This window comes from Artemia franciscana, chromosome 3, assembly GCF_032884065.1.
Source record: "Artemia franciscana chromosome 3, ASM3288406v1, whole genome shotgun sequence".
NCBI classification, from domain to species: Eukaryota; Metazoa; Arthropoda; class Branchiopoda; order Anostraca; family Artemiidae; genus Artemia; species Artemia franciscana.
In genome coordinates, this window is record NC_088865.1 from 7,454,300 (window position 1) to 7,479,488 (window position 25,189).

General features: G+C 33.7%; 1 protein-coding gene across 1 annotated transcript; it reads left to right on the forward strand.

The window, feature by feature from the left end:
- The first annotated feature begins 14 nt into the window (after positions 1-14).
- On the forward strand, positions 15-24,957 carry LOC136024818 (transmembrane protein 230-like). Its single transcript, XM_065700297.1, has 3 exons — positions 15-135; positions 6,534-6,656; positions 24,620-24,957. Exons 1-3 carry the CDS (start codon positions 70-72, stop codon positions 24,755-24,757), a joined length of 327 nt encoding a protein of 108 aa, XP_065556369.1. The 5' UTR covers positions 15-69; the 3' UTR covers positions 24,758-24,957.
- Positions 24,958-25,189: the final 232 nt, after the last annotated feature.

Sequence of the window (25,189 nt, forward strand, 5' to 3'; positions counted from 1 at the left end):
TTTGGCAACCCTGGATTTAGTTCACTCAAGATAGTTTAGCAACAGTTTTGAAATTTTAAAGCATGCAAAATGCAGAGAAGGCTGAATCTTAAGAAAATGGAAGATAAAACAGATGGATCTTTTACTGATGCTCAGGTGGTGACTTATAGGCCTACTAAATTAGTTAGTACAATGCTTTATTGGTGGTTTTGTCTCTGGTATTTTTTCTAAAACAAAATTGATGGCATTCAATGTGCAATTGGTTTTGCTTGCATAGGCTAGGCCAATGAGGTGAAATAGCCAATGACTCATATTTTATATCTTTTTTCATTCTGGAGCACAAAAATGACATCGTTTTGTATTTGTCTTTTATTTGTTTCAGTATTATCTGGGCTATCAGTGAGTTAAGCCTAAGAGTTACAGAGACAATAAAGAAATGGAAGAAATAATTTCTCAGATAAAGTAGGCCTAGATGTTAGACTACATGAACATGAGTTCTATCAAAATTTAGACACTATCCTAGGTCTTCTCAAGGAACTTAACAGCCTGTCATGGAAAGAGAATAAAAGATCAAAATAGATACTAGGTTAGGTTATGAACACATTTTTTTTTTGCTCTTTGTATATTGAAGACACTAAATGTTGTAGTGGCCTATTCTGGCTGCTAAGTTTTTGATTTTGCCCTACCCACTTGGCTATGGCATACACTGTACAAATCTACAAAGGCCTAGATCTCCTGTAACATGACTGAGATTTGGCCTAACCTAACTATGTCTGTCATAATATTGGCTCAAAGTTTAACTCTAGCATTAAAATAAATAGACTCTGACTAGAAAAGTTTAACTGACTAATTATCAGAACTTACTAAATACTGAGTAGAGGAAAGTATTGTCAACAACCAACACTTTAGCACAATGATTATAAAAGGATAGTGCCCACTAGAGAGAGAAAGAGTACATATAGATATTTAAGAATACCTTCCCAGGCAGTTTTAAGCTCTGGATTTTTTCCTAGGATCCTGTTCCTTATACAAATACTTTGTAAGATCAACAAAAGCCCCTAATCTACAATTTTTATCCACCTTCCATGTGCCAAAGGCTCATAAGGAGTGAATTTTTGAAATGGATAAAATGTTTAATCAATTTACTAGCTGAAAGATAGTGATTAGGGTATTGCTTTGCTTCCACCAAAGAGTATAGAATCAATTTTCTTATTGTCAATGCTACACCACCTCCCTTCTTTCTGGTAGATCTTTCCTATATGTCTCAAAACCTTTTATTTGGATTTTTCTATATTGTGAGGCTTAGTTTCCTGAAAACATACTTATTCTACCTCACATCAAAAAGTAAACAGTATTATCTCCTTTGGTTTTATATTGCTTAGAAAAACTACATTCTATTGCAGTATAATTATTTGAGAGAGTTCATTTTGATTGCCTGACATGCTTGTGGAGAATTTTAGTTCCAAGTACTCTAGTCAAAGTTGTAGTTACAAGGACTTGTAGTCACAAGTAGTTGTTGTAACCACTAGTAGTCAGAGTCACAATCAGTCTCATTTGCAAGTATTTGCAGTTGCCAGAAAATGCAGTCACAAGTAGTAACTGGCTGTCCACTTTGCATGCACAAGTAGTTGTAGTAGTAGTAGCCCCAAAAGTTTCAACTTCATATCCTCAGCCATTTGTGAGATTTTACTGATACATCCTTTTGATAACATGCAGGTTCATAGTGGCTTTATCCCCATAAACTTTCACTAGAAGTTTCAGCTTAATATACTATTCTGCCATTTTGACAACCTTGATACACTTATACTCTTATAATCTAATTCCACTATAGAACTAGTTGTAGTAGTAGTAGCTTTGAAAGTTTCAGCTGAATACCCTCAGCTGTTAATGGAATATTGCTGATGTACCCTTTACACAACCTACATTTACCTAGTGCCTTTTAGCTTAGATTCACACCCCCTGAATTTTCCCTGAAAATTTTTACTCAATACCCTATTCTGTGCCTGAGATGTTAAATCTGTGCCACTCTGATACCTACATGCACTTAAACTCTTTTATTTTTAATTAGTAGTATTTTATTTTTAACTTAATACCTTATTCCAATCATGGCATATTGTATCTATGCCCTTTTGACAACTCTGATACACTTAGACTCTTATGATTTATGCAACCTTTTGAGAGCCTGCATCCACATCTGGACTGCCAAATTCACACATTTTGTGTCAAAATGACACAATTTGATGTTGCATGACACAATGACACATTCAGTCAAAATGATGAAGCAATCAACAAAAATGACATATTTTTCAATAAAAAATTACACAATCCACAAAAATGACACATTTTTCAAAACAATTGACACATTTTTCAAAAAAATGACATATTTTTGTCATCCAAGTCTTGTTTTTTAAATGGTAATAAAAGAAAAGTAAAATTTCAATTTTCTACCTCCAGAAAAGCTACAAATTAATAGAAGGGAATAGCGCTACCTAATGATGACAGTAGTACACAAACAGTGTGGAATACAGGACGGATGCCATCATCATATTTAAAATTTAAACCATGCAAAGAAAACAGACATGGGCAGAAATTTCAAATCAAAATGCAGGCTGAATATCTGAACTTAATTGGCTTTTTAATTGAGCATTTGATGTAGCCAACTGGTATGTACTTAATAAAAAATAAACAGTGTGCAATTTACCAAAGTTGTATGTATAAGCAGCAACACCTATTTTTAGAAGAACAGAAGGGGTATCCAACCTCAGACAAGATTACAAATTTCCAGAGATGGCTTTCCTTCAGCATGATCCATCTGGCTTAAAAAGGCACCAACAAACATGATTATGTATAGAGCTGATTACAATTACGGCGTCATGCAAAAAGTCTATTTTCAATTTACTGTCAGAATTGATTGTCCCTAAAACTTTTATAAATGTAAACTTGACTTGTTGGCTGCCCAGACAAAATTTAATAGTGTGTGACATTAATTTCATTGAATGTTTCTATTTCTTTCATGACGTCATAAAAAGGTCATGATCCCAAGATAATAGGACAAGGTTAAGTTTACTCCTTTTTGAACTGATTTGAAAAAGATTATATATTCAAAACTCTAAATAAACATTTGACAATTAAATATGATACCACTTTAGTTTCACATTATGGAATCTGAGATGACACAAAAAGCACATTTTTGGAAAAAATATGACACAATCCTTAAAAAAAATTTGGCAGCCCTGATCCACATACTGGGTTTTGATTTTATTCAACATTGTCTTAAAGTTTATAACTTAATGCCATACCTTATTCCTGGCATATTACATCTATTTCATTTTGACAACCTTGGTGTGCTTAAACTCTTTTGATTTAGTCCTGTAGTAATAGCAGTAGTAGTAATTACAGTAAAAACCTGGAAGTTTTGACTTTAAACCCTCAGCTGCTCCTGGGATATTGCTGATATGGCCTTTTGACAACAAGCATGCAAATAGTGCCTTTTGACTTAGTTTTACAGCCCCATCAACTTTTCCTGAAATTTTCAACTTAAAGTCCTATTTCAATTCTTGTGTCTTTTTGACTTTTGAATTAGTTCAATAGTAGTGTTAGTGGTTTTGAGATAGTGCTTCTGTGCCCTTTTGACAGCCTACATCCATGTACTGTGTTTTGATTTTGTTCAATTCCCCCTTAAAGTTTCCACTTTTTCTTAGCCTTTTTCTAAATCCGAATATCAGGATGCACTTGTTCCTAGTAATAAAACCTAAGTGTAGAAAATGGGCAACTTGCATAATTTAAAATACTTACCCCAAGAGTTGTGAGGAGGGCAGGCATGTCATCCTCAGAGCCATAGCTATTGGACATTTCAACCATTCGAAAAAAATAGCTGTGTCAAAATTTGGATTGTCTGTTTTTGTGGTGAGAGTAGCTAAAACGGGTGTGGGAGGGGGACTGGTGGCCTTCCATTTTGGCTCTTAAAGAGTCCCACTCACTTTCAATTTCTAATTGAATGAGCCCCTTCTGAAGTTTTCAAAACCATTGGTATGTGCCCATAAGGAAAAAATATGAATGAATAATTCATGGAACCCATTTTGTTCCTTACTTATCCTTGCTATTCACTGTATATGATACTTTCACTTGTTTTGCTAGATTTCAACTGGGTGTCTTTGGAATCTCTGCTTGCAATTATCTGTGAAGTTTAGGTCTTGTGTGAAATCATTGCTGAATCTGACCATTTCCCTTAGTTTGTATTTTGAACATTGAAAGTGTGTCTCTAAGAATTAAATGACTCTACTGGTATTGTGGTTGAAAATTTCAATGGAATTCTGCATCTCAGGTGCAGCTGCATGAGCATAGTAGGCCAACTACAGTATCAAAATGCCTTGTGGATTTAATACATATAGAGATATCGCCAGTTGCTGTGATTGTATGTGCTCTTGTGAATCTTGCAATTTAAAATTCTTAAGCTATATAATGCCATGATCTTTGTTTTATTAGGTAATGCGCCTTCTGTGTGCTTTTGGACTGTACTCAGATGGGTACTGTCCCAAGGATTGCTGATACTTGCTAATTAGATTGCTGTAAATTTTTTTTAATAAGAATTTTGGCAGATTTTGATTGGATATTTCTGCTTCAAGAGGAAGATTATGCAATTGTTATGATAGTAATTATTATATTTTGTCTATAGCTTAATTGTCTTTCCCTCCACTGAATAGTTATGAAACTAATATTCTAATGATTTTGGTTGGATTTTAAGCCATATTAGGGTTTTCATTTCAAATTTAAAAAACATTTTTAGAAATTTTTGAGATTAAGGCTTGAGATTAATCTATATATATATATATATATATATATATATATCCTTTCAACTTTCTTAGGTCAAATAGTTATTCTAAAAAGTTTTTTAATAAAGATTTGGGCATGAAATTTTATTAATTTCAAAGGTATGAAATTGAAACCTAGACAAAATTCTAGATGCAGTTTTCATTACTTTGGAAAATAGTTGACTTTGGAGAATGGAATGTCCAAGAATGAAATCGAAACATAAATTACCCATGGAAGATATTTTTAAGGTCCAGGAAGATACTTTTGATAACAGTGGTGTTTATGTCCTGTTCTGAACTAAATAAAATAAAAACAAATTCTTACAGTAGTAAATCCACACAATTTCTATTCATTTGATTTTCAGAGTTTTTTTCACAGTTCAGTTGAGCCTCTGCTTCTCATAATGCCTGAGTATAGCCCTAGACTAAACAGTAAGCTTGCTCATTGCCTTTTTTTTTTTTTTTTGAACATTCATATGGTTTATAACCATATCCCAATAAGAAATAAGGATAAAAAAGAATTTAAAAGTCAGAAAACAGAGCGTGCATCCATACATCAATGGAGATGGAGGGGGAACTGGTACTGGTACTCAATTGAATCAAAAGTAACTTTAAAAATCTTATGCAATAAACATTTAGTGGATTGTATCAGGTAAGAATTTTCATACTACTGTGATTATCTACACTATCACATAAACATCGTTTTCCATCTGTATTTTTATATTATTATGAATAGTAGTATTTTCATTCATATACACATATGTGTATATAAATAAATATGTTTTGACACATTGTTGAAGTATATCAAATTTTTATGATGGAAATTTGTATTTGTGAGAAATTATAAGTAGTGGTGTACATTTGCCAAAAGTTTGGTAAACACTAGTCTACAAATTCAAGATGTAATGAAAGATACTTCTTATAAAATTCGTTCTAAGCAAAAGCAGAAATTACTTAGTTTGCAGTATTTTTTCTAAAAAGTTCACTCTACAAGTCAAAATTTGACTGTTTAGGCTTTTGGCTAGACTGTTCAATATAAATAACATCAATAAAAATAACATCAATATATAAAAAAAATGTCCAACTGAAAGCTGTTCTTTTAAAGTATAGTAAGAGAAAAATTTAGACCTCATCAGAAAAAAAAATTAAAGAAAATATAAAAAAGGGCTGTTAAAACGGGGCCATGGAAGGCTGCCATAACAGTATTAAGAAATTATAAACCATTTAAAAAAAATTGGTTTTGATCTTTTATTGTTTAAAAAACCTTCTCTGTTGCCATGGTAACCGGTCTATATAGTCCTTATACAAATTTTCCAGCACCATGTCTCATATACTCATGGCTTAAAGAGCTATTTCATATTGTAGCCTAAATTTTCTTTAAAATTATTCAATTATGGCTACCTTTGTAGAATTTTATGAGAATATGAGGTGATTGAGCAACAATGCTCCTCAGAATTGGCTCATTTACTAAGATCAAAGTGAGAATTACAATAAAGAACTAATCTTGCTTCTATGCAATACACAGAAAGTTATTATACTTAGTATATTATTATTTAATTTCATGACTATGCTAAAGTTTTCAAAGCTTCACTATTAATTTTGTCCTCAATCTGTGGGTCTAATTTCAAATGATTACAAACATACCTGGAGATATACAAAAATGGGGGAGGAGTAGGCTATTTCCTTCTATGTTACATCAGTAGGCTCTTTTCTCTATTTTGACACAAATGTAATCTTTTCTAGTTTGAAAAACCTCCTACTCCAATACCATGGAAGGCTATAGTCTTTGCTACAGTTCTTTTTGTTGCTGGTACCATATCACTAATAGTTGGCTCTCTTTTAGTCTCAGATCATATTGATATGAAGGTAAGGCCTAGTATATCTTTATTTTGTAAATTGTATCTGTGCGTTATTCAATATTTTTGCTTTCTTTTCATATTTTTCTGCACTTCAATTTCTTTAATTTATTTTCTATTGTATGTAAATTAATTATAAATATGTTAATTATTTAATAAATATTTTTTATTAATTATTATATTAATAATTTAAAAATAATATAATAATTAAAAATTAATAAATTAATTATTAGATTAAGGGCTTAGAACTAGTTTTGGTAATTACTTTTTACTGGAGCTGATGGAGCTGTGTATGGCTATGCATAGAGTTTATTGTAAGATGAATAAGAGAGTATTCAAAATAACCAAGGCTCAAAATGTTGAAAAATTTTGTTTTTCTGTGCTTCTACAAACAATTAACAGGGTAACGCAATGATATTTTTTTTTTTTTTTTTGTTGACAGTGAACTGCAGATGAAAACCAATATATTGGTAATAAGATTTCAACTTTTAAGTGTGTAGTCATGCACTGGATTATTGTTTGACAGCATTTTTATTGTTTCATTTAATTAAGTTGCGAATTGGCCAAAATTCTAATAAATTCATATGCGGACATAAGTCTTAACAGTTTACCACCAGTGCCATCTATTTAATTAATAATTTTTATAAAATAGAGGACACTAAAAACATACAATTAATCTCTTTCCCTGGGTTCAAAGAGTTTATATTAATCAATTGTAGTTATTATTGAAAGGCGCAATTATTTTGCTCCATTAAAAACCAATTTTTTTTTCTCCACTGCAAAATTATCTTACATAAATAATTTGCAAATTGGAAGACATGGTTGGAGTCTAGTATTATAACTTTCCCTCTCTATACGCCTAGGTTGTTGCTATTGCACAGGAAATTTTTGTTTACATGAAACAAAAATCATATGAGTTAAAATTACTGCAGCTCTAAAGCTGCTGTTCTGAATGATTCTAACCAAAAGATTTTTAATCTACCCAGATAGATAGAAACACCAATAATTTTCTAACTTTGATGCACAATAAACAAATAATTAATTTAATAGGTATCAATGAGCACTGCTGAGCACACTTCAATAATTTTATATTACCTATTGAAACTTAAAAAAAAAATGCAATGAGTGTGTTGAAGTGGGGTAATTTTGAATTTGTAGTTAAAACATGTATAAATTTTTTAATAAGTCAGATCCATGGTCCATAGATCCATGACAACTAGAAAATCTTGTACTATTTTCTTGAAATAGACACCCGAAAAAGCTCTTTTTGGAGGAAATATTTTCTGCAATCGTGTTCCTACCTCTTTAGCCATAAATTTCCCCTCCCTTATTGCTAGGTGGTTAGATTCGTGAAAAATGGCGTCTAAGGCAGTTGAAGGTGGAAAAGATATGCTAAAAATTAAATGATTCATGCTCACAGAGTATGAACAACTATCAAAATAAAGCAAGCGGGAATTTTGTCTTGAAAATGAGGTTATTTAGATGCATTTGAATAAGAAGTAATTAGGATGTTCTTAAAAAAAAGGCGTTCTTAGGACCAGTCATATGCTGCATAAACATGCAGGCCTCAGACTCCAAGGTCCTACTTGGGTCCTCTCTTTACACAGAGTAAAAAAAAAAACCTTGTATGACTTGGATTTCAAAAAAGATCAAAAATCTTTCTGAGCGTATGACAAACAAGAAAAGAAATAATATAATTAAATGGCCAAGAGAATAGTAATATAACTGGTAAAATTGGTCACAGTAGGCTAAAATTGGATATTTTATCATCATTTTATAGACCCCCGTAAAATTAGTATTTTACGTAATTACGTATTTCACCGGAATTTTCAGAGCAAAAAAAAAGCAAAGAGGCTGGCAGAATAAGGATGAAATATGATTTGTTTTGTGTGTAGGGTAAAGACACCAATGATTAGACTGTGCAATTTTGGAACCACTGTCGAAATTTCCCTTCAAAACAGGATAACTCCGCTTAGTAATGACTTGAAACGCCATCTCTTGAAGTCTTCGCTATATTTTGACAATGCAAAAAGTGGACACTATATCCAATACACCCAGATAAGAAAAGAACACTCAATTCAATCAGTTTCCTGTTTTTGACACAATATGAGCTCCCGACAATTTTTTAGCTATGTAATGTTCAAACTGTCATTACTTGTCTGTTTTTTGGCAAAAAAAAAAGTTAGGATCAGCACCAATGCATTAAGATACATCTAATCTTTTCTAAAATGTAACCATATTGGCTTTTTCTTGATAAAATTAAGTTAAAATGGCAGCTAATATTATATTGACGAAATTATATTCCAAGTGTCGAAAATTCTTGTCTGATGTAGACCGACTAAAAATGTTCCTTCAGCCAAATTTGAATGTAGATATTGGCTTCTATTATGAAATTCATTTCTTTTGAAAATATCTTGTAGTAACCGTGTCGAAATTTTCGACAGACAGCAACAGACCCTGTCGAAATATATGTGATTTTGTTGAAACTTCACTGAATGTGTAAAACAGATGAGAAACAATTGATGTCGAAATCCAGGGGTCCTCTGACGAAAACATAGTTGTCGAATTTACGGGTCCCTTCTCAACAACAAGAAATTTTGATGAAAATTATTTGCAATAATATTTCACATGAAAAAAAAAATAATCGTAGTTTTACTGATTTGATGCTAGATTTTTCCATCATCTGAGGAACGGCTTCTTGGCCTCGTGCTATGGTTATATTTGTAAGCATTTGACTTGGTTGATCAAAGCATCCTAATTCATTTATCACTGAATATATTTGAAGTACACCCTTTCTTAGTAAATTTTATACATGTTTTCTTCCAAATAGATTCCAAGCTGTAAAATACAAAATATTCTCTCTGTACCCCTCCCTAATTAGTGTGGAATTCCTACCCCACCCAAAATGCCTCCTCAGTTTCACAAACTTCTAATGATCTTAAGTAGGACATTCTAGACTTTCTAGAATTTCAAGAATTCTAGACTTTCCAGACAAACGATAGTGAAAACTAAATTTTTTTTAATGTGGATTAAACTGGTAGATTAACCTTGAAATGGCAAAATGTTGGCAACCACTTAACTGTGAACAACAAAGAAATACTTGCTGGACCATTAAAGCTGAGAGGAAGTGGACCATTCCAGGTAGCGTTTATACAGAGACCTATATCACATTATTATATCGCACATTATAATATAGAGACCTAGGTCACACAATCACACTCCATATGATTATCCAATTTTTTCCCTATACTTGAGGCGATTTTTTCAGTTTTCTGCTTCCACTATCTGAACATTTATCCATTTACATATTTAAAAAAGATGAAGACAAACAAAAAAAAAAGTAAAAAGAATACGCATGTTGAATTCACCAGGATCCACCCACAAGTACTCCCCAAGTATTTCGACAAGTGTTGAATTGGTTTCTGGCTTACGTCAAAAACAGGTAAGTTTTTGTTTTGTCGAATTTGCAGGTGAAAACGCTCCAACTTAAGAAAATTGGAGTTTAGTACCTTTTTCTGAAAAATCCTTTTTCTGAAACTTCTAATCAAACAGTTAGATTTTTAAATATTTCTGAGAAGTTTCTATATACTGAAATCCTTTTCAAACCAAACGTCTTTAGATTAAGCCTTCTGAAATAGAAAAAGTGTTTTTTTTTTTTTTTTTTCTTTTTTTTTTTTTTTTTTTTTTTTTTTTTTTTTTTTTTTTTTTTACAAAAACTGTCGAATCAATGGTACCTTTATCATTGCTGTGTTCCCCAGTTTAAAAGGACGTCTGTCTGACTTAGGTCATTTGTTATCAGAACGGTAAAATGTATTATAGTATAGCTATTATAATTTTAAAATGCTGAAATATTAGCTGAAATAAAATTAAATTAGTCCTTTGAACTTTTAAAGACAGAAAGGGCTACAAGCAGGATTAACATATGACAAACAAGAAAAAAAGTAATAAAACTAAATAGCCGAGAAAAATGAGGATAATGTCTGCCACCAGAGAAAAAAGAAGTGACAATGATAGAGATAGATATTTCACCAGGGACTTCCGCCCAGTCGTCTTCTGTGCAAAAAAAAGAATGAAGACTAACCTTTTGAATCAACTCAGAGTAGAAGAAAGAGTGAATCAAACAAACCAAAAAACCAAGCCAGAATAAATGGAAGACTATTCACCAATTAGATTGGGCAAGAATTCTCTGCTTAGTGATTGACTTAGTTTATCTACTGACCTAATTTTCATTAAAAGTGAGTCCAGATGATCTTAACTTAAACTGAAGAAAAATGCTATTTTAATCCTCTAATTTTAAGTTATTGTAAATTGGGTTAATAGGAATATCTCTACTATCTCTATTTAGAGCAAGGTCTTTATTTATGTATTTTTCTGAATTGCAATTGCCTTCCTAAAAGAATGTGGGAAGCCATACACTTCAAATATTGAAGTTGCCTCATGAAAAACAGCTGTATGATCTGGATTTTCAATTATGTGGAGGGTCAAAGCAGAATCAATATCCTCATCTTTATCTTAAATTTTACACCTCAGAGAAATCTTGTATTCATGCCGTCTTTTCCCCGGAAGCCGACGTTTACCCCATCACTTAGAAAAACACCCCCATGGAATATCTGCCTCCTCCGCGAAAAATTGTCCCTATTTTCTCTTTGGACAATCCCAGATTTTCATTAGAAGGAAAATTGAAATTTCTACTCTCCTGTTTAAGTCAGGGAAAATCATATTGCATTAGTGGTAAAGACCCATAAGGGTTTAATGTATTGATGTTTGTTCGTTTGTTTTTCACAGAGGCACCTCATGTGGAAGGGGTAGTCGAATAAGCTTTGGAGGGAGCTCAGTCAATTGGAAACAGGAAGTTCCAGTCCCCTTTATCTAAGATTTAGCCTGTTTTTTAAAGAATTGCTACCAAATGATTTGTTACTGACTATAGTGTCTAAAAGAAATTCGTATTCTTGTTGAGTGGTCCTTGAGTTTCAGCAGTTGTTTTCAAAGAATCCTCAGATAAATATAGACTTAGCTCTAAGGGAGAGATGAGGGGAGGGTGGAGGTAGAAATTCATGTATAATCCCTACGGATGTATCCAGGATTTTTGTTGTTGTTTTTTTTTTGGAAGGGGGAGGGGCTTCGGAACAATCACGGTGACCTGAATCAGAATCTAACTCTCAAGGAGAGGAGGTAGATTTGCAAGCCAAACCTGTTTAACACAGTCTTAATGACTGTGAAAGTGACTGAATGTTCTGCTCTTATGATGCAGTGCTTAGTTAATCAAAGTGTTACAAACTTTTTTTTAATTTTATTCGGTACTTTTACATATTAATAAAAAATAACATGTATATGATATGAGGAATGTTGCTGGATACGGCTATTCAACTATGCAAGGACATTAGGGTAATGTAGAAACAAAAATAACTAACATAATTGTACTCCCAAATAGTGGTAAATTTAATTTACTTTTGTATCCACTTTTTTTTTACAAAAGTGATGTTCCAAATCAGGCACTGTCTAATTGCTAAGGTATTACCCTAGGTACAAGATTGCCAGAGGGATAAACTAGACAGTTAATTAAATTGATGAAACTCTAGATGAACTGGCATTAGCTTTTTTAAGCCCAGGAAAATCAGAATCATTAAAAAATTTCACTAGAAGCTGTAAGCTATGCTTAAAAAGAAATGCTCAACTGGTCTTGTAGCTACAAAGCAACTCTAAAACACCAAATTATCCTTTATTTCCTATATTTTAACTTATTTTACCAATATTACCAATTTCTTATTTTACAGTAATATTACAACACTACGAGAAAATGACAGTAATTTGATCAAAAGACAAAAAAGAAGCAAAAATTATACAAAAAGATATTTCGGCAAGGATCCACCCTCAAAGTCATCTTCAGTGCTCAAAAAAAGAAAAAAAACTAACCTTTTGAAGCAAAGTCGAATAGAGCAAAAGAAACACTGAATGTAGTTATATCTTTCAGAGTCACTGACGGAACACAGGGCGTCAGAAATTGTTGATGTTTCAGCTGCTGGGTCTTTTTTTTATGGGCATCAAGCCTGTTACCCAAAAATGTGACAGCTGGGATGGTCTGAAAAACTTACGGAATTATAACATAATTCCGGCCTCCTTCCCCTGAGAAATTCATGAAAGACCACATGTAAAAACAGGCGTAGCATTAAAATTATGCGAGACTAGCAATATGTCATCAGAATTTTAAAATATTTCTCCTGGATATATAATATATATATATATATATATTTATATATATATATATATATATATATGCAAAAAAAAACAAAAAAAAACAATACCATTAGTATTTTTTTTTTAAGACAGTTAATTGCAGAAGAAAACTAACTGGATATCCCGGCTGCATAACTAATAGCCGTCTTCATTGTGACAAAAAAAGTAAAACGAAGCTAAAACTCAACTTACAATAAAACGAGGATTTTTATTAAAAGTTGAATTTTATGTTTATTCCACTTTTTGTTTCACTGAAGACAACTTTTAGTTACACCGCCAAAATTTTCTATTATATGAATTTAGCGACCCCGCTCAAGAAGTGAAGTTAGGATTATCATAATGAAATATAACAAATCATGATAAAAAAAAAACTTTAGAAACAAATTTGGGCTATATATTTGTATGCGGTCGGGAGGGGGTATTAACCAAGTGACGTATAGCAATCGCAAATTCTGTCGGTCTATCGGTCCCGGTTTTGCTACTTTAGGCACTTTCAGGTAAGCTAGGACGATGAAATTTGGTAGGCGTTCGGACCAGATTAAATTAGAAATAGTCGTTATCCCGATTTGACCATCTGGGGGGGGGCGTTAATTCGGAAAAAATTGAAGTATTTTTAACTTACGAACGGTTGATCAGATCTTAATGAAATTTGATGTTTGGTTAGATATCGTGTCTCAGAGCTGTTATTTTAAATCCCGACCGGAACCGGTGACATTGGGGGGGGGAGCTGGGAGGGGGAAACCTAAAATCTTGGGAAACACTTAGAGTGGAGGGATCGGGATGAAACTTGGTGGGAAAAATAAGCACAAGTCCTAGATACATGATTGACATAACCAGAACGGATCCGCTCTCTTTGGGGTAGTTGGGGGGGGGGGGGGGGGGTAATTCTTAAAAATTTGAAAAAATGAGGTATTATTAACTTACGAACGGGTGATCGGATCTCAATGAAATTTGATATTTAGAAGGATATCGTGTCTCAAAGCTCTTATTTTAAGTCTCGACTGGATCTGGTGACATTGGGGGAAGTTTGGGGTGGGGGAACCTAAAATCATGGCAAACGCTTAGATTGGAGGGATCGGGATGAAACTTAGTGGGAAAAATAAGTAGAAGTCTTAGATACGTGATTTACATAATTGGAACGGATCCGCTCTATGGGGGGGGGGAGTTAACTCTGAAAAATTAGAAAAAATGACTTACGAAGGAGTGATCAGATCTTCATGAAACTTCATATTTAGAAGGGCCTCGTGACTCAGATCTCTTATTTTAAATCTCAACCGGATCCAGCGTAATTGGGGGGGGGGCAGTTGAGGGGAACCGGAAATCTTAGAAAATACTTAAAGCGGTGAGATCAGGATGAAACTGGATGGGAAGAATAAAAACCTGTCTAAGACACATGACTGACATAACCGGACCGGATCTGCGCTCTTTGGTGGAGTTGGGGGGGGGGGGGTAATTTTGAAAATTGAGGTATTTGTAACTTACTACGGGGTGACCGGATCTTAATGAAATTTGATATTTAGAAGGATCTTGCCCTTTAAAGCTCTAATCTTAAACTCCGATCAGATCCTGTGACATTGGGGGGAGTTGGAGGGGGAAACTGTAATTCTTGGAAAACGTGAAAATTGGGATATTTTTATTTTACGAATAGGTGATCGGATCTTAATGAAATTTGATATTTAGAAGGAATCCATGTCTCAGAGCTCTTATTTCAAATCCCGACCAGGTATGTTGAAATTGGGGAGGGGGGAGTTGGAGGGGGAAATCTTGGAAAACACCTGGAGTGGAGGAATCGGGATGAAGCTTGGTGGATAGAATAAGCAAATGTCCTTGATACGTGACTGATGGAACCGTACTGTATTCGATCTCTTTGGGGGATTTGGGGGGAGGGTTTCAGTGATTTAGCGAGTTTGGTGCTTCTGGACGTGCTAGGACGATGAAAATTGGTAGGCGTGTCAGGGAGCTGCATAAATTGACTTGATAAAGTCGTTTTCCCAGATTCGACCATCTTGGGGGCTAAAGGGAGAGGAAAAATTAGAAAAAATTGGGTATTTATAACATACGAGTGGGGGATCGGATCTTAATGAATTTTGATATTTAGAAGGACATCATGACTCAGAGCTTTTATTTTAAATCCTGACCGGCATTAAGCCTCTTATTTTCCTTTTAAATCAATCTATTGATGCATAGAATTTTGCTAGAGCTCATACCATATGATCTCTTGGCTCTTCTTGCCTCGTCACAAGTGCCATAAGAGCTGATATATGACAACTTTATATATGACTGAATAAAGTTGTCATTTACCCTACATATATATAATTACCTAATTAAATATGCAAAGACTTGGAGAAAGATACACAAATCAAATTCATTTTATTGCGTAAAATCTCCCCCCCCCCTTTGGGGAGGGGGTTAGAATTACCCCCAGAAAATCCCCCAGACGATTTTCCTCCTGTAAAATTCCCCTCCCCATAATAAAATAATGATAATATTTTTAAATTTTTAAATATTTGAAGAATTAGGTTGAATACGACGAGAAATTTCTTTTAATCTCTTCTCTTTTGAGATCGAATCAACGCGCGATGGGTGAACTAGTATACACAGTATAATATAATAGCAATAGGATTTCAACTTTTAACGTTTTTTATTTCAACTTTTTTTATTATTATTATCATTAAATTAATTTGGAAATCGGCCCAAATTTCACTAAATTCTACGCAACTGACTTACAAAGTCCGTGTGTAGACATAAAAGTTGAAATGACTCACCATCTGTGCCATCTATTTTATTAAGAATATTTAATGAAATAGAGGACACTAAAAAATAAATAAAAGTGATGAATCTTTCCCTGGCTTCAAAAAGCTTTTTATAATAATAAAGTGTAGTTATTATTGAATAGGCGCAATTATTATGCTCCGTTGAACAATAAAAATAATTTGTCTGCAGTGTAAAATTGTCTTACACAAGTAACTTATGATAAAATATCAATTTACAACTGAATCTCCTTCAATTGGAGTGCATTGTTCAATTGCTTTGCTCTGGTCCATTACAACTACCGTGATTGAAATAATTTCAAATTTATATATATACAATTTTTTATATTTTCACAATGTTTTTATTCTTATCGTGATTTAGAGTTTATTGACTCTGGTATTATAGTGGTTTGATTAACCCATATCGGATTTGTCAATGTTAGTCACGCGCGAATTCTATATTGAAAAACAAACCAACAAGTTCAATGTAAAAAAAAAAATCATAAAGGTTAAAAATCCTGCACCTCCATAGCACCTGTTCCGAATGGTTCTAACACGGCGATTTTTAATCTATCCTGATAGGTAGAAACAACGAGAACTTTCTATCTAGAAAAGAACGAATTGTAGCTTACTGAGCTTTGACGCACATTAAGCAAATAACTAATTTAATAGGTTTCAATGACCACTGCTGAACACGATTCAATAATTGCACTTACTGGTGAACGCGAAATATATATATATATATATATATATATATATATATATATATATATATATATATATATATATATATATATATATATATATATATATATATATATATATATATATATATATATATAATAAACTGTAATGAGCGTGTTGAACATTGGGTTAGTTTTGAATTACCGGTATTGATAGTTAAAAAACAGATTAATTTCTCAACAAGTCCATGGGTCCATAATAAAGATCCATGAAAATGGTAATAATGTAATTGAAAGGAACTGTCAAGCTTTTACGTCGATGGTTCTGTAATTTCTACCTGCGTGAAAAATTTGAAAAGGGAAGCCCTCAGGGGAGGGAGAAATTTTATACCTAAAAATCTCGCAAGAGTGTACTCATCAACTTCTTAAAGTTTTTTGGCGATTGGATGACCAGTTTACAATTAAATGCATAATTGATCGACAGATAGCCATACATTCGATTATATATATATATATATATATATAAATATATATATATATATATATATATATATATATATATATATATATATATATATATATATATATATATATATATATATATATATATACTAGCTGTTAGGGGTGAAGCTTCGCGCCACCCCAACCCTTAGTTGGTGGGGGCGCTTCGCGCCCCCCCCCCCACGCCCCTCCGCGTGCGTAAGTCGTTACGCGCCATATTAGTTACGCGCCATTGTAGTTGTGTCCCTGTGTCCCACCTGTGAATATAGATAGATATATATATATATATATATATATATATATATATATATATATATATATATATATATATATATATATATATATATATATATATATATATATATATATATATATATATATATATCATATATATATATATATATATTTATATATATATATATATCTATTGTCTATCTTATATATATGTATTTTTTGCCAACAAAAACATCACGGATGCTTGTTCATTTCTTTTTCCAGGGATGATCATATTGAACCATTGATCCTAGATGATCGGGAGAGGGCTCATTTAATTCAAAATCAAAATTTCTATTCTCTTTGTTTTGAGTGACCCAAAATATTGGAGGGTAGCTCGCCCCCCATCCACGCCCCTTTGTTCCCAAAGACGCCCCATCAAAAATTTTAGATAGTCATTTTGTTCAGCATAATCGAAAGATTTAATAACCATATCTTTTTTTCATACCTCCACAGCCTGTGGGTGAAGGGCTGCAAGCTACGAACTCTGCCATTTTGTATATATAGTATTGACTATATATTTTCCGTGGGTAAAGGGGATTTTTCATGGAAGGGGAGTGGAATTTCCCGGCATCATTTAAAAAAGTTCTTTGTCCTTTTTAATAGTCAGAAGTATTGGAGGGTACCTTGTTCAACGTAGATAAAAGGTATCGAAATTATGTCTTTGAGGATGAAAATCTCTCCCCCCCCCCCTCCCGCCACAGCCGGCAGCACAAGGGTTGCAGGTTATGTCCTTGGGGCATATAAGGTTTATTTTAGAAAGTGTTGCCGTAGAAATTTCAAAAAGGGCTCATATGATTGGAAATTGAGATAACTACTACCTTTCTTATTAATTGAAAACAATCAGTGGGCAAATGACCCCCCCCCTTCCTTTCCCATCCTTTCGCCTAACATTTGCAATCAAAATTTGAGATACCCATTTTGTTCAACGTATTTTAAGGGTTCGAAAATTTTGTCTTTGATGGTAAAAAATCCTCCCAGCCCTCAGGGCAAGGGTCGTAAGTTATGCCCTTGGACATATAAGGTTTTTTATAGAAGGCGTGTTCATATAAACTTCGAAGGAGGTTCATTAGATTGGTTATCAGAAACTCTACTCTCTTTTTCAGAGTCAAAGTGATCGGAGGGAAGCTACCCCCTTCCACACACACACACATCGTATTGTCCCGAAATGCATCAAATAGAAATTTTTAGATAGCCATAAAAATAGTCTAAATATCATATAACAAGGCTTTTGGAGTTGAAAACAGAGCCTAGGGGCAAGGGTGGTAAGTTATGCCCGGGGGATATTTAAGGTTTTTATGGAAGGGATGGCTGCTTAACTTTAGAAGAGGCTCATTCGGTTGAAAATTGGAAGTTCTGGTTCTTTTTTAAGTGTCAAAAGTGATGGAGGGCATTTCAAAACTCAAAATCGCGAAGAAAAGAAGAACAAGAACAATAAACAGCCAGTGTCAAAAAGCCAAAAACTTAAATTTCATTTAGTTCAGGATTATTTTTAATTAAGTATCTTTTTAACAAGGCAAAGTTATTTGTATGGTTTGTTCCTCTGGTTGAATGTTGGCCTCTCAGCTATCTTCTAGAAATAATTTATATTTAATAATACTGAAATTTTCAATTTTTTTTCAATAATATTGAAAGATCCTGGGGTAGCTGCTACTTTCATATTATTGTTGTGTTATTGTATCTTTGCCGTCATGTTTATCTTTGTATTGCAGTGTAATTTGCTATTGTATATTTGTCTAGGCCTACCTTTTCGAGCTTGTCTCCCCATGGGCCTATGTCATATATATACATGCATGTGTGATTAATAAATAAATGAACTTGAACTTCATGCAAGTTGCTTGTTGTTACTTTGATATTTTTTTTTTTACTTTGTTAACTTTGATCCTTTCTTTATTTGATACTTTGGTACTTTGATACTTGTTTTGATACTTTAATGAAAGTTTGATGCTGAAAAAAATCTTATTTTGAAATAAGAGGGTTTTTAAAAACTTGAAAATTTTTGCAATCAAAAACGAACAAAAATTAATTAAAAAAAAAAACTTTCTGAAAAGTTTTTTCTCCAATTCTTTCCAAATGATAGGGGATTATGTACTTCTAATGAATGGTGTCTCCACTACCAACAAGAGCATGGCCACTGCCCATTTCCAAAATGGTAAAAGTATCGTCCTCTTACTTTAATTAAATAAAAATAAAGTTTTTTTAATGCAAGTAAGGAGTCACATTAAAACTCAAAAGGAACAGAAATTATCCCGTATATGAAAGGGTTTGTCCCCTGCTCAAAGCCTCGCTGTTTACTCTAATGTTTGACTCTTTCTCTAGCCTCTACTTTTTAAAACGATAAAAAGCTTTAGCGGAAAGAGTGAGGCGGTGAGGAGGGACAACCCCTTTCATACACGGAATAATTTCAGTTTAATGTCGCTTCTTACTTGCAGTTAAAAAAGCTGGGTTTTTTATTTAATTTCTGAACGTTTTTTAATTAATGCATGTTTTGATTTTGCCTCACCGCACATGAGTAATCAAAACAGAATTTGTATATTAATTATTTTGTTTGCTAAATGGCTTTTTCGTACTTTTGATCGGACGATTTTGATAAAAAAAAGGTGGGGGAGGAGGCCTAGTAGCCCTTCAATTTTTGGTTGCTTAAAAATGCAACTAGATTTTTTTATTTTTTTACGAAAGTTTTGTTAGTAATAAACATACGTACCTTACGAATTAACTTACGTAACGAACTTTTAAATTTGTGTATTTGTATTACGTATATGAGGGGGTCCGCCCCCTCGTCAGATTTTGTCCCACATCTTTAAGAATGACTCTTGAAACACAAAGGCCGTAGAAAAAATAGTTAAAATTACTAAAAAATACTTTAGCGTAAAGAGCAAGGTATTGTGGAGGAGACAAAACCCCTTATAAACGTAATATTCTATGTCTGTTTTAATTTTTAATGCTGCTCATTACTCCCAGTTGAAAAAATTTTTCATTTATTTTCTCATTGCTTTTTTTATAATGCTGGAAAATCCTGCGCCACCTTCATGGAAATTCTCTTCCCTCGTGATAAATTCCTCAATGTAAAGATCCTCTTACGTAACCACCTCCCCCGACCCACCCCACCTAAACGCGAAAAAGTCTCCCTGAAAACGTCTGTACACTTCATATTAACCATTACTATATGGTCAAAGTCTGTAACTTGTAGCCCCTCCCCTGGGGACTCTGGGGGATTAGTTTGACTCTTTGTTACAATTCTACTTTTTAAAACTATAAAAAGATTTTAGCGTAAAGAGTGAGGTGTTGAGGAGGGGACAATCCCTTTAATACACGGAATAATTTCTGTTCGTTTTAAGTTTTAATGTCGCTCCTTACTTGCAGTTAAAAAAAATGTTTCTTTATTTAATTTATGAACGTTTTTGAATTAATGGATGTTTTGATTTTGGCTCACTGCATATGAATAATTAATACGAAATTTGCATATCATTTTTTTCGCTAAATGGCTTTCTCATAGCATTGATCGGACGATTTTGATAAAAAGCGGTGAGAGAGGAGGCCTAGATGCCCTCCAATTTTTGGCTACTTAAAATTGCAACTAGATTTTTTTTTATGAAAGCTTTTGTTAGTAATAAAGATGCGTACCTTACGAATTAACTTACGTAACAAACTTCTATATTTGTGTATTTTTATTACGTATAAAATGGGTTTGTCCCCTCGTCAATACCTAGCTCTTTACACTAAAGCTTAAATTGTGTCGCAAATCTTTAAGAATTACCCACGAATCACAAGGGCTTTTGAATAAATAGTTGAAATTACTAAAAACACTTTAGCGTAAAGAGAAAGGTATTGTGGAGGAGACGAATCCGCTTATTTACGTAATATCTTGTGTTCGTTTTAAGTTTTAATGCTGCTCATTACTTCTAGTTGAGAAAAAAATCATTTATTTTCTCGTTGTTTTTTTTTTTAAATAATGCTAGAAAATCCTTCGTGGAAAAGCTCTTGCTTCGTGATAAACTCCTGCATGGAAAGATCATCCCACATAACCCCCTCCCCCCAACCCAGCCCCACCCCAATGCGAAAAAGTCCCCCCTGAAAACGTCTGTACACTTCATAATGACTATACTATATGTGAGCCATGGCCAAAGTTTGTAACTTGCAACCCCTCCCCCGGGATGTGTGGGGGATTAAGTCATCCCCAAAGACATATTTATTAGGTTTTTGACTAAGCTAAACAGAATGGTTATCTCAAATTTTTGATCTGGTGGCTTTAGGAAAAACGTGTGCGTTGGAGGGGGCCTAGGTGCCCTCCAACTTTTTCGTTCACTTGAAAAGGGCACTAGAACTTCTTATTTCCGTTAGAATGAGCCATCTTGTGACATTCTAGGGCTACTGGGTCATAAGGTCCTGAGTCCGAGGACCACTGGGTCCCAGAAATGTATGCCCCTCCCGCGCCATATCCTGATTTACACAAGAATACTTTTTTTATAATTTCTTATAGAATACTGTTTTCCAAACAAAGATACAAAGAAGAAGGTAATTTTTAAACTATAGGAGTCAATTTTCCCTTCCATTTGGCATCCCTGGCAATACTTAATTAATTTAATGTATTTGCCGCAATGATGCCAAAAACAGTAAAGTTTTTCCTGATATTCTTTGTCAAGCAATGTCCAACGGATAAGTTAATAATTATAACTTTATTTTTCGAATACTTTCAAATTTAAAATGCGATCGCTATATAAATGTGAAGAATATGTTACAATATGATATTTCAGAATCTGTGGTAATACTTTGACGTTGATCCTGTATCTTTACTTAAACGACGCTATTGCGCTGTCTATATTAATGCTATTTATTAATATAATCGGAGAAATCATAAACAAATCAATTTAATAAAAATCATAAGTAATATATAGATACTTCAATAAATCACGTATATTATAAGTATAGTACAAGAGTGTAGACAACACTCACCTTTGCCCTCCCGAAAGTTTGCTTAAGCCATACTACTGTCATCTGCAGCAGTTCACTGCTGATAATCAAACAGTTCGTGGTAACGAACTGTAGTAAGGAGCGACCCGGCTCAATAGGGCACATGATTTTCTAGCATTATTAAAAAGAAACAATGAAAAAATAAATACAAAATTCTTTTTTCAACTGGAAGTAATGAGTCACATTAAAACTTAAAACGAACATAAAATATTACGTATATAAGGAGTTTTATCTCCTCCACAATTTTTTGCTTTTTGCGCTACAGTATTTTTAGTAATTTTACCTCTCTGTATGTCAACCTTTTCATAGTCCTCAGGGTATTTAATCCGTCCATTATAATAAAAAATTATAAATTTACGAGAAACAAGATAATTCCTTGTACCGCGAGGGATCGAACCAGAGAACTTTCGCACTCAAAGACTCAGCTTGTTCCACTACGCCGGTACAAGGTATTTGATTACGTCATTTTTGGACATTATGTGTAAATATGTATGATTTTTCTCTTGTATTTAGTGGAGGCCTGATTTATTTTGCTTATCACCTTTGTACCGTGTTAAGCCAGTAAAAAGAAGTAGGCCTATCCATAAATTAACTCTAGTGGGGATGGGCTAGGAAGCTAAGATTAAAAAAGTTGTTATGGAGGGAATTCTCTTGCCTTTCTTGTTTTTTTTTAACTATGCTGGGATTGGCAGTCCTCCAATCAAGGTTAATAGTTTCTTAGACCACAGTGCCCTGCTTTTAATACATTAATTTTGAAAAAAAACGGCCTAAAAAGACGTTTCCTAAAGAAAAGTAAAGGACATATTAAACTTAATATCAGAAGAAATAGAAACCTGCAATAACTCAAATTCAAAACAAACAGAAATTATTATTAAAGAATAAATAAAACCCAAAATGAACAGAAATTAAATAAACAATCATAGCAAAAAAAACATACAACAGGTACTAATATAAATGAATAAATAAATCTCAAAACGAGTAAAGCTTAAGTTGAATATGCAAATCAAGCTTAAAACGAAAAAAAATATACTGCTATTGAGGCATAAATGAAACCAAAAACGAGCAGAAATTCAATAAACAATCTTAGCAAACAAACAAACAATAGTTACTAATATAAATGAGTAAATAAATCTTAAAACAAGTGAAACTTAAATTGAATATGCAAATCCAGCTTGAAACGAACAAAAGTCTCTAAAAAGAAGAGTTTGGGTTTTGCCTCCTTCTTTCACTGTAAAAGTCTAAAATCTACTGTTACATTGGTTCTTTACTGAAAACTATATGTATCTATCACAGTCTTGAAAAGTACAAAATAACATCAAACTGAATGTTTAATGTCACAAACTTTGACCATTGTTTACATATAGAAATGGTTATTGGAAAGTGTACAGACGTTTTCAGGGGAATTTTTTCTGGTTGAGTTGAAGGGGATCGAGGGGAGGGAATGCGTGGGAGGATCTTTTCATGGAGAATTTATCATGGGGAAGGAAAATTCCATACAGGGGGCGCAGGATTGTCTATTATTCTTTAAAAAAAATCTTCGTCGTTACCATAACAGGTAACCTCATAATTACAGCCATCGTCCTTGATATGTATCACTCGCGTGATTTTACACAGCAAAGGTGTGTAGTATCGAAACAGAGCATATGCTCTATCATTATATGCAACATATAATTGTCCATGGGAAAAACAATCCGTATTCAGATCTATCCCTCATTATTCTAATGATTGCCCTTGAGCTTTGATGATGGTGATTGTTAATCGAACATTCCCTGTGTCCCCGTCGTCATTTATATATTCCCCTGTGCCCCCCGTTGTCCCCGTTGTAGTTGTGTCCCTGTGTCCCGGTCGTCATTTATATTCCCTGTGTCCCGGTCGTCATTTGTGTCTCGGTGTCCCAGTCTGTAATTTCTTTTTGAGTGTCCTGGTCGTCATTTATATTCCCTGTGTCCCGTTGTCCCGGTCGTCATTTGTGTCCCGGTGTCCCGGTCTATAATTTTTCTTTGAGTGTCCCGGTCGTCATTTATATTCCCTGTGTCCCGGTCGCCATTTGTGTCCCGGTTGTCCTTGGGAAAAACAATCCTTATTCAGATCTATACCTCATTATCCTAATGATTGCCCTTGAGCTTTGTTGATGGTGATTGCTAATCGAATATTCCCTGTATCCCGGTCGTCATTTATGTATCCCCCCGTGCCCCCAGCGTCCCCGTTGTAGTTGTGTCCCTGTGTCCCGGTCGTCATTTATATTCCCTGTGTCCCGGTCGTCATTTGTGTCCCGGTGTCCCGGTCTGTTATTTCGTCAGTCGACAAACATGACGTCAGTCGACAACTAACTTCATGACGACATGCAGCTCAATCCTTATAATGACGTCAGTCGACAGACACACAAACAAACAACTTATTTTTTATATATATAAAATAGATATATGCTATTACTGGATTAGTCTAGAAAGTGTGTTTGGCGTTGAATAGTTTTTTTCTCTCTCACAGTCTGTGCCACAAAATTCCAATTTTATTCTATCCAGAAGACGGCTGGTCAATTTTATGTTGTTTTTTTTTTTCAGTATAATGACCGCGCTTGGCCTTTAATTATAATCGGAATTTTGATGTTTATTCCTGGCGCGTACCATGTCTACATTGCCTGTAAAGCCTACAAAGGCTGTCCTGGTTATTCGTTTGAAGATATCCCACAATTTGATTAGCGATCGTTGTAATCTAAAATAAATGGACATTTTTTATTTCGAAACTCATTTCTTATGATTTTGTGCTATTTTGTGATAAACTTTTGTATTGTTGTAAACTATAAGTGTAATGGAGTATTATTCAGCAGAATTAGAAAAAAATCATAAAAAAATTTTAATCACGTGAATTTGGATTTTAAATAAAAGTTAAGTATCTTCAAGTGATTTAGATCCTACTGGGTAAACGAGAAAATGGAGAACAAGGAAGGAAAGTGGAATAAGATCACTGCCAGTAGAAGATGAAACAGAATATAAATATTTCGGACGAGAGCTCTGCTTAGCTGTTCTGAGTGCTAAAAAGAGAATAAAAAGTGGATAAAAGTCATCGGGGCAATGTAAAGACAAACCTTAGAAACATAACGTCAAGAAATCAAGTGCCCAGTAAGCCCGCTT

Bases quoted from the DNA above. Each gene is read 5' to 3' on its own strand.
- LOC136024818 (XM_065700297.1), top strand. From the start codon at position 70: ATGCAGAGAAGGCTGAATCTTAAGAAAATGGAAGATAAAACAGATGGA. The intron at 136-6,533 runs GTGGTGACTTAT...AATCTTTTCTAG, and splicing joins GATCTTTTACTGATGCTCAG to TTTGAAAAACCTCCTACTCC. The intron at 6,657-24,619 runs GTAAGGCCTAGT...TTTTTTTTTCAG, and splicing joins CAGATCATATTGATATGAAG to TATAATGACCGCGCTTGGCC.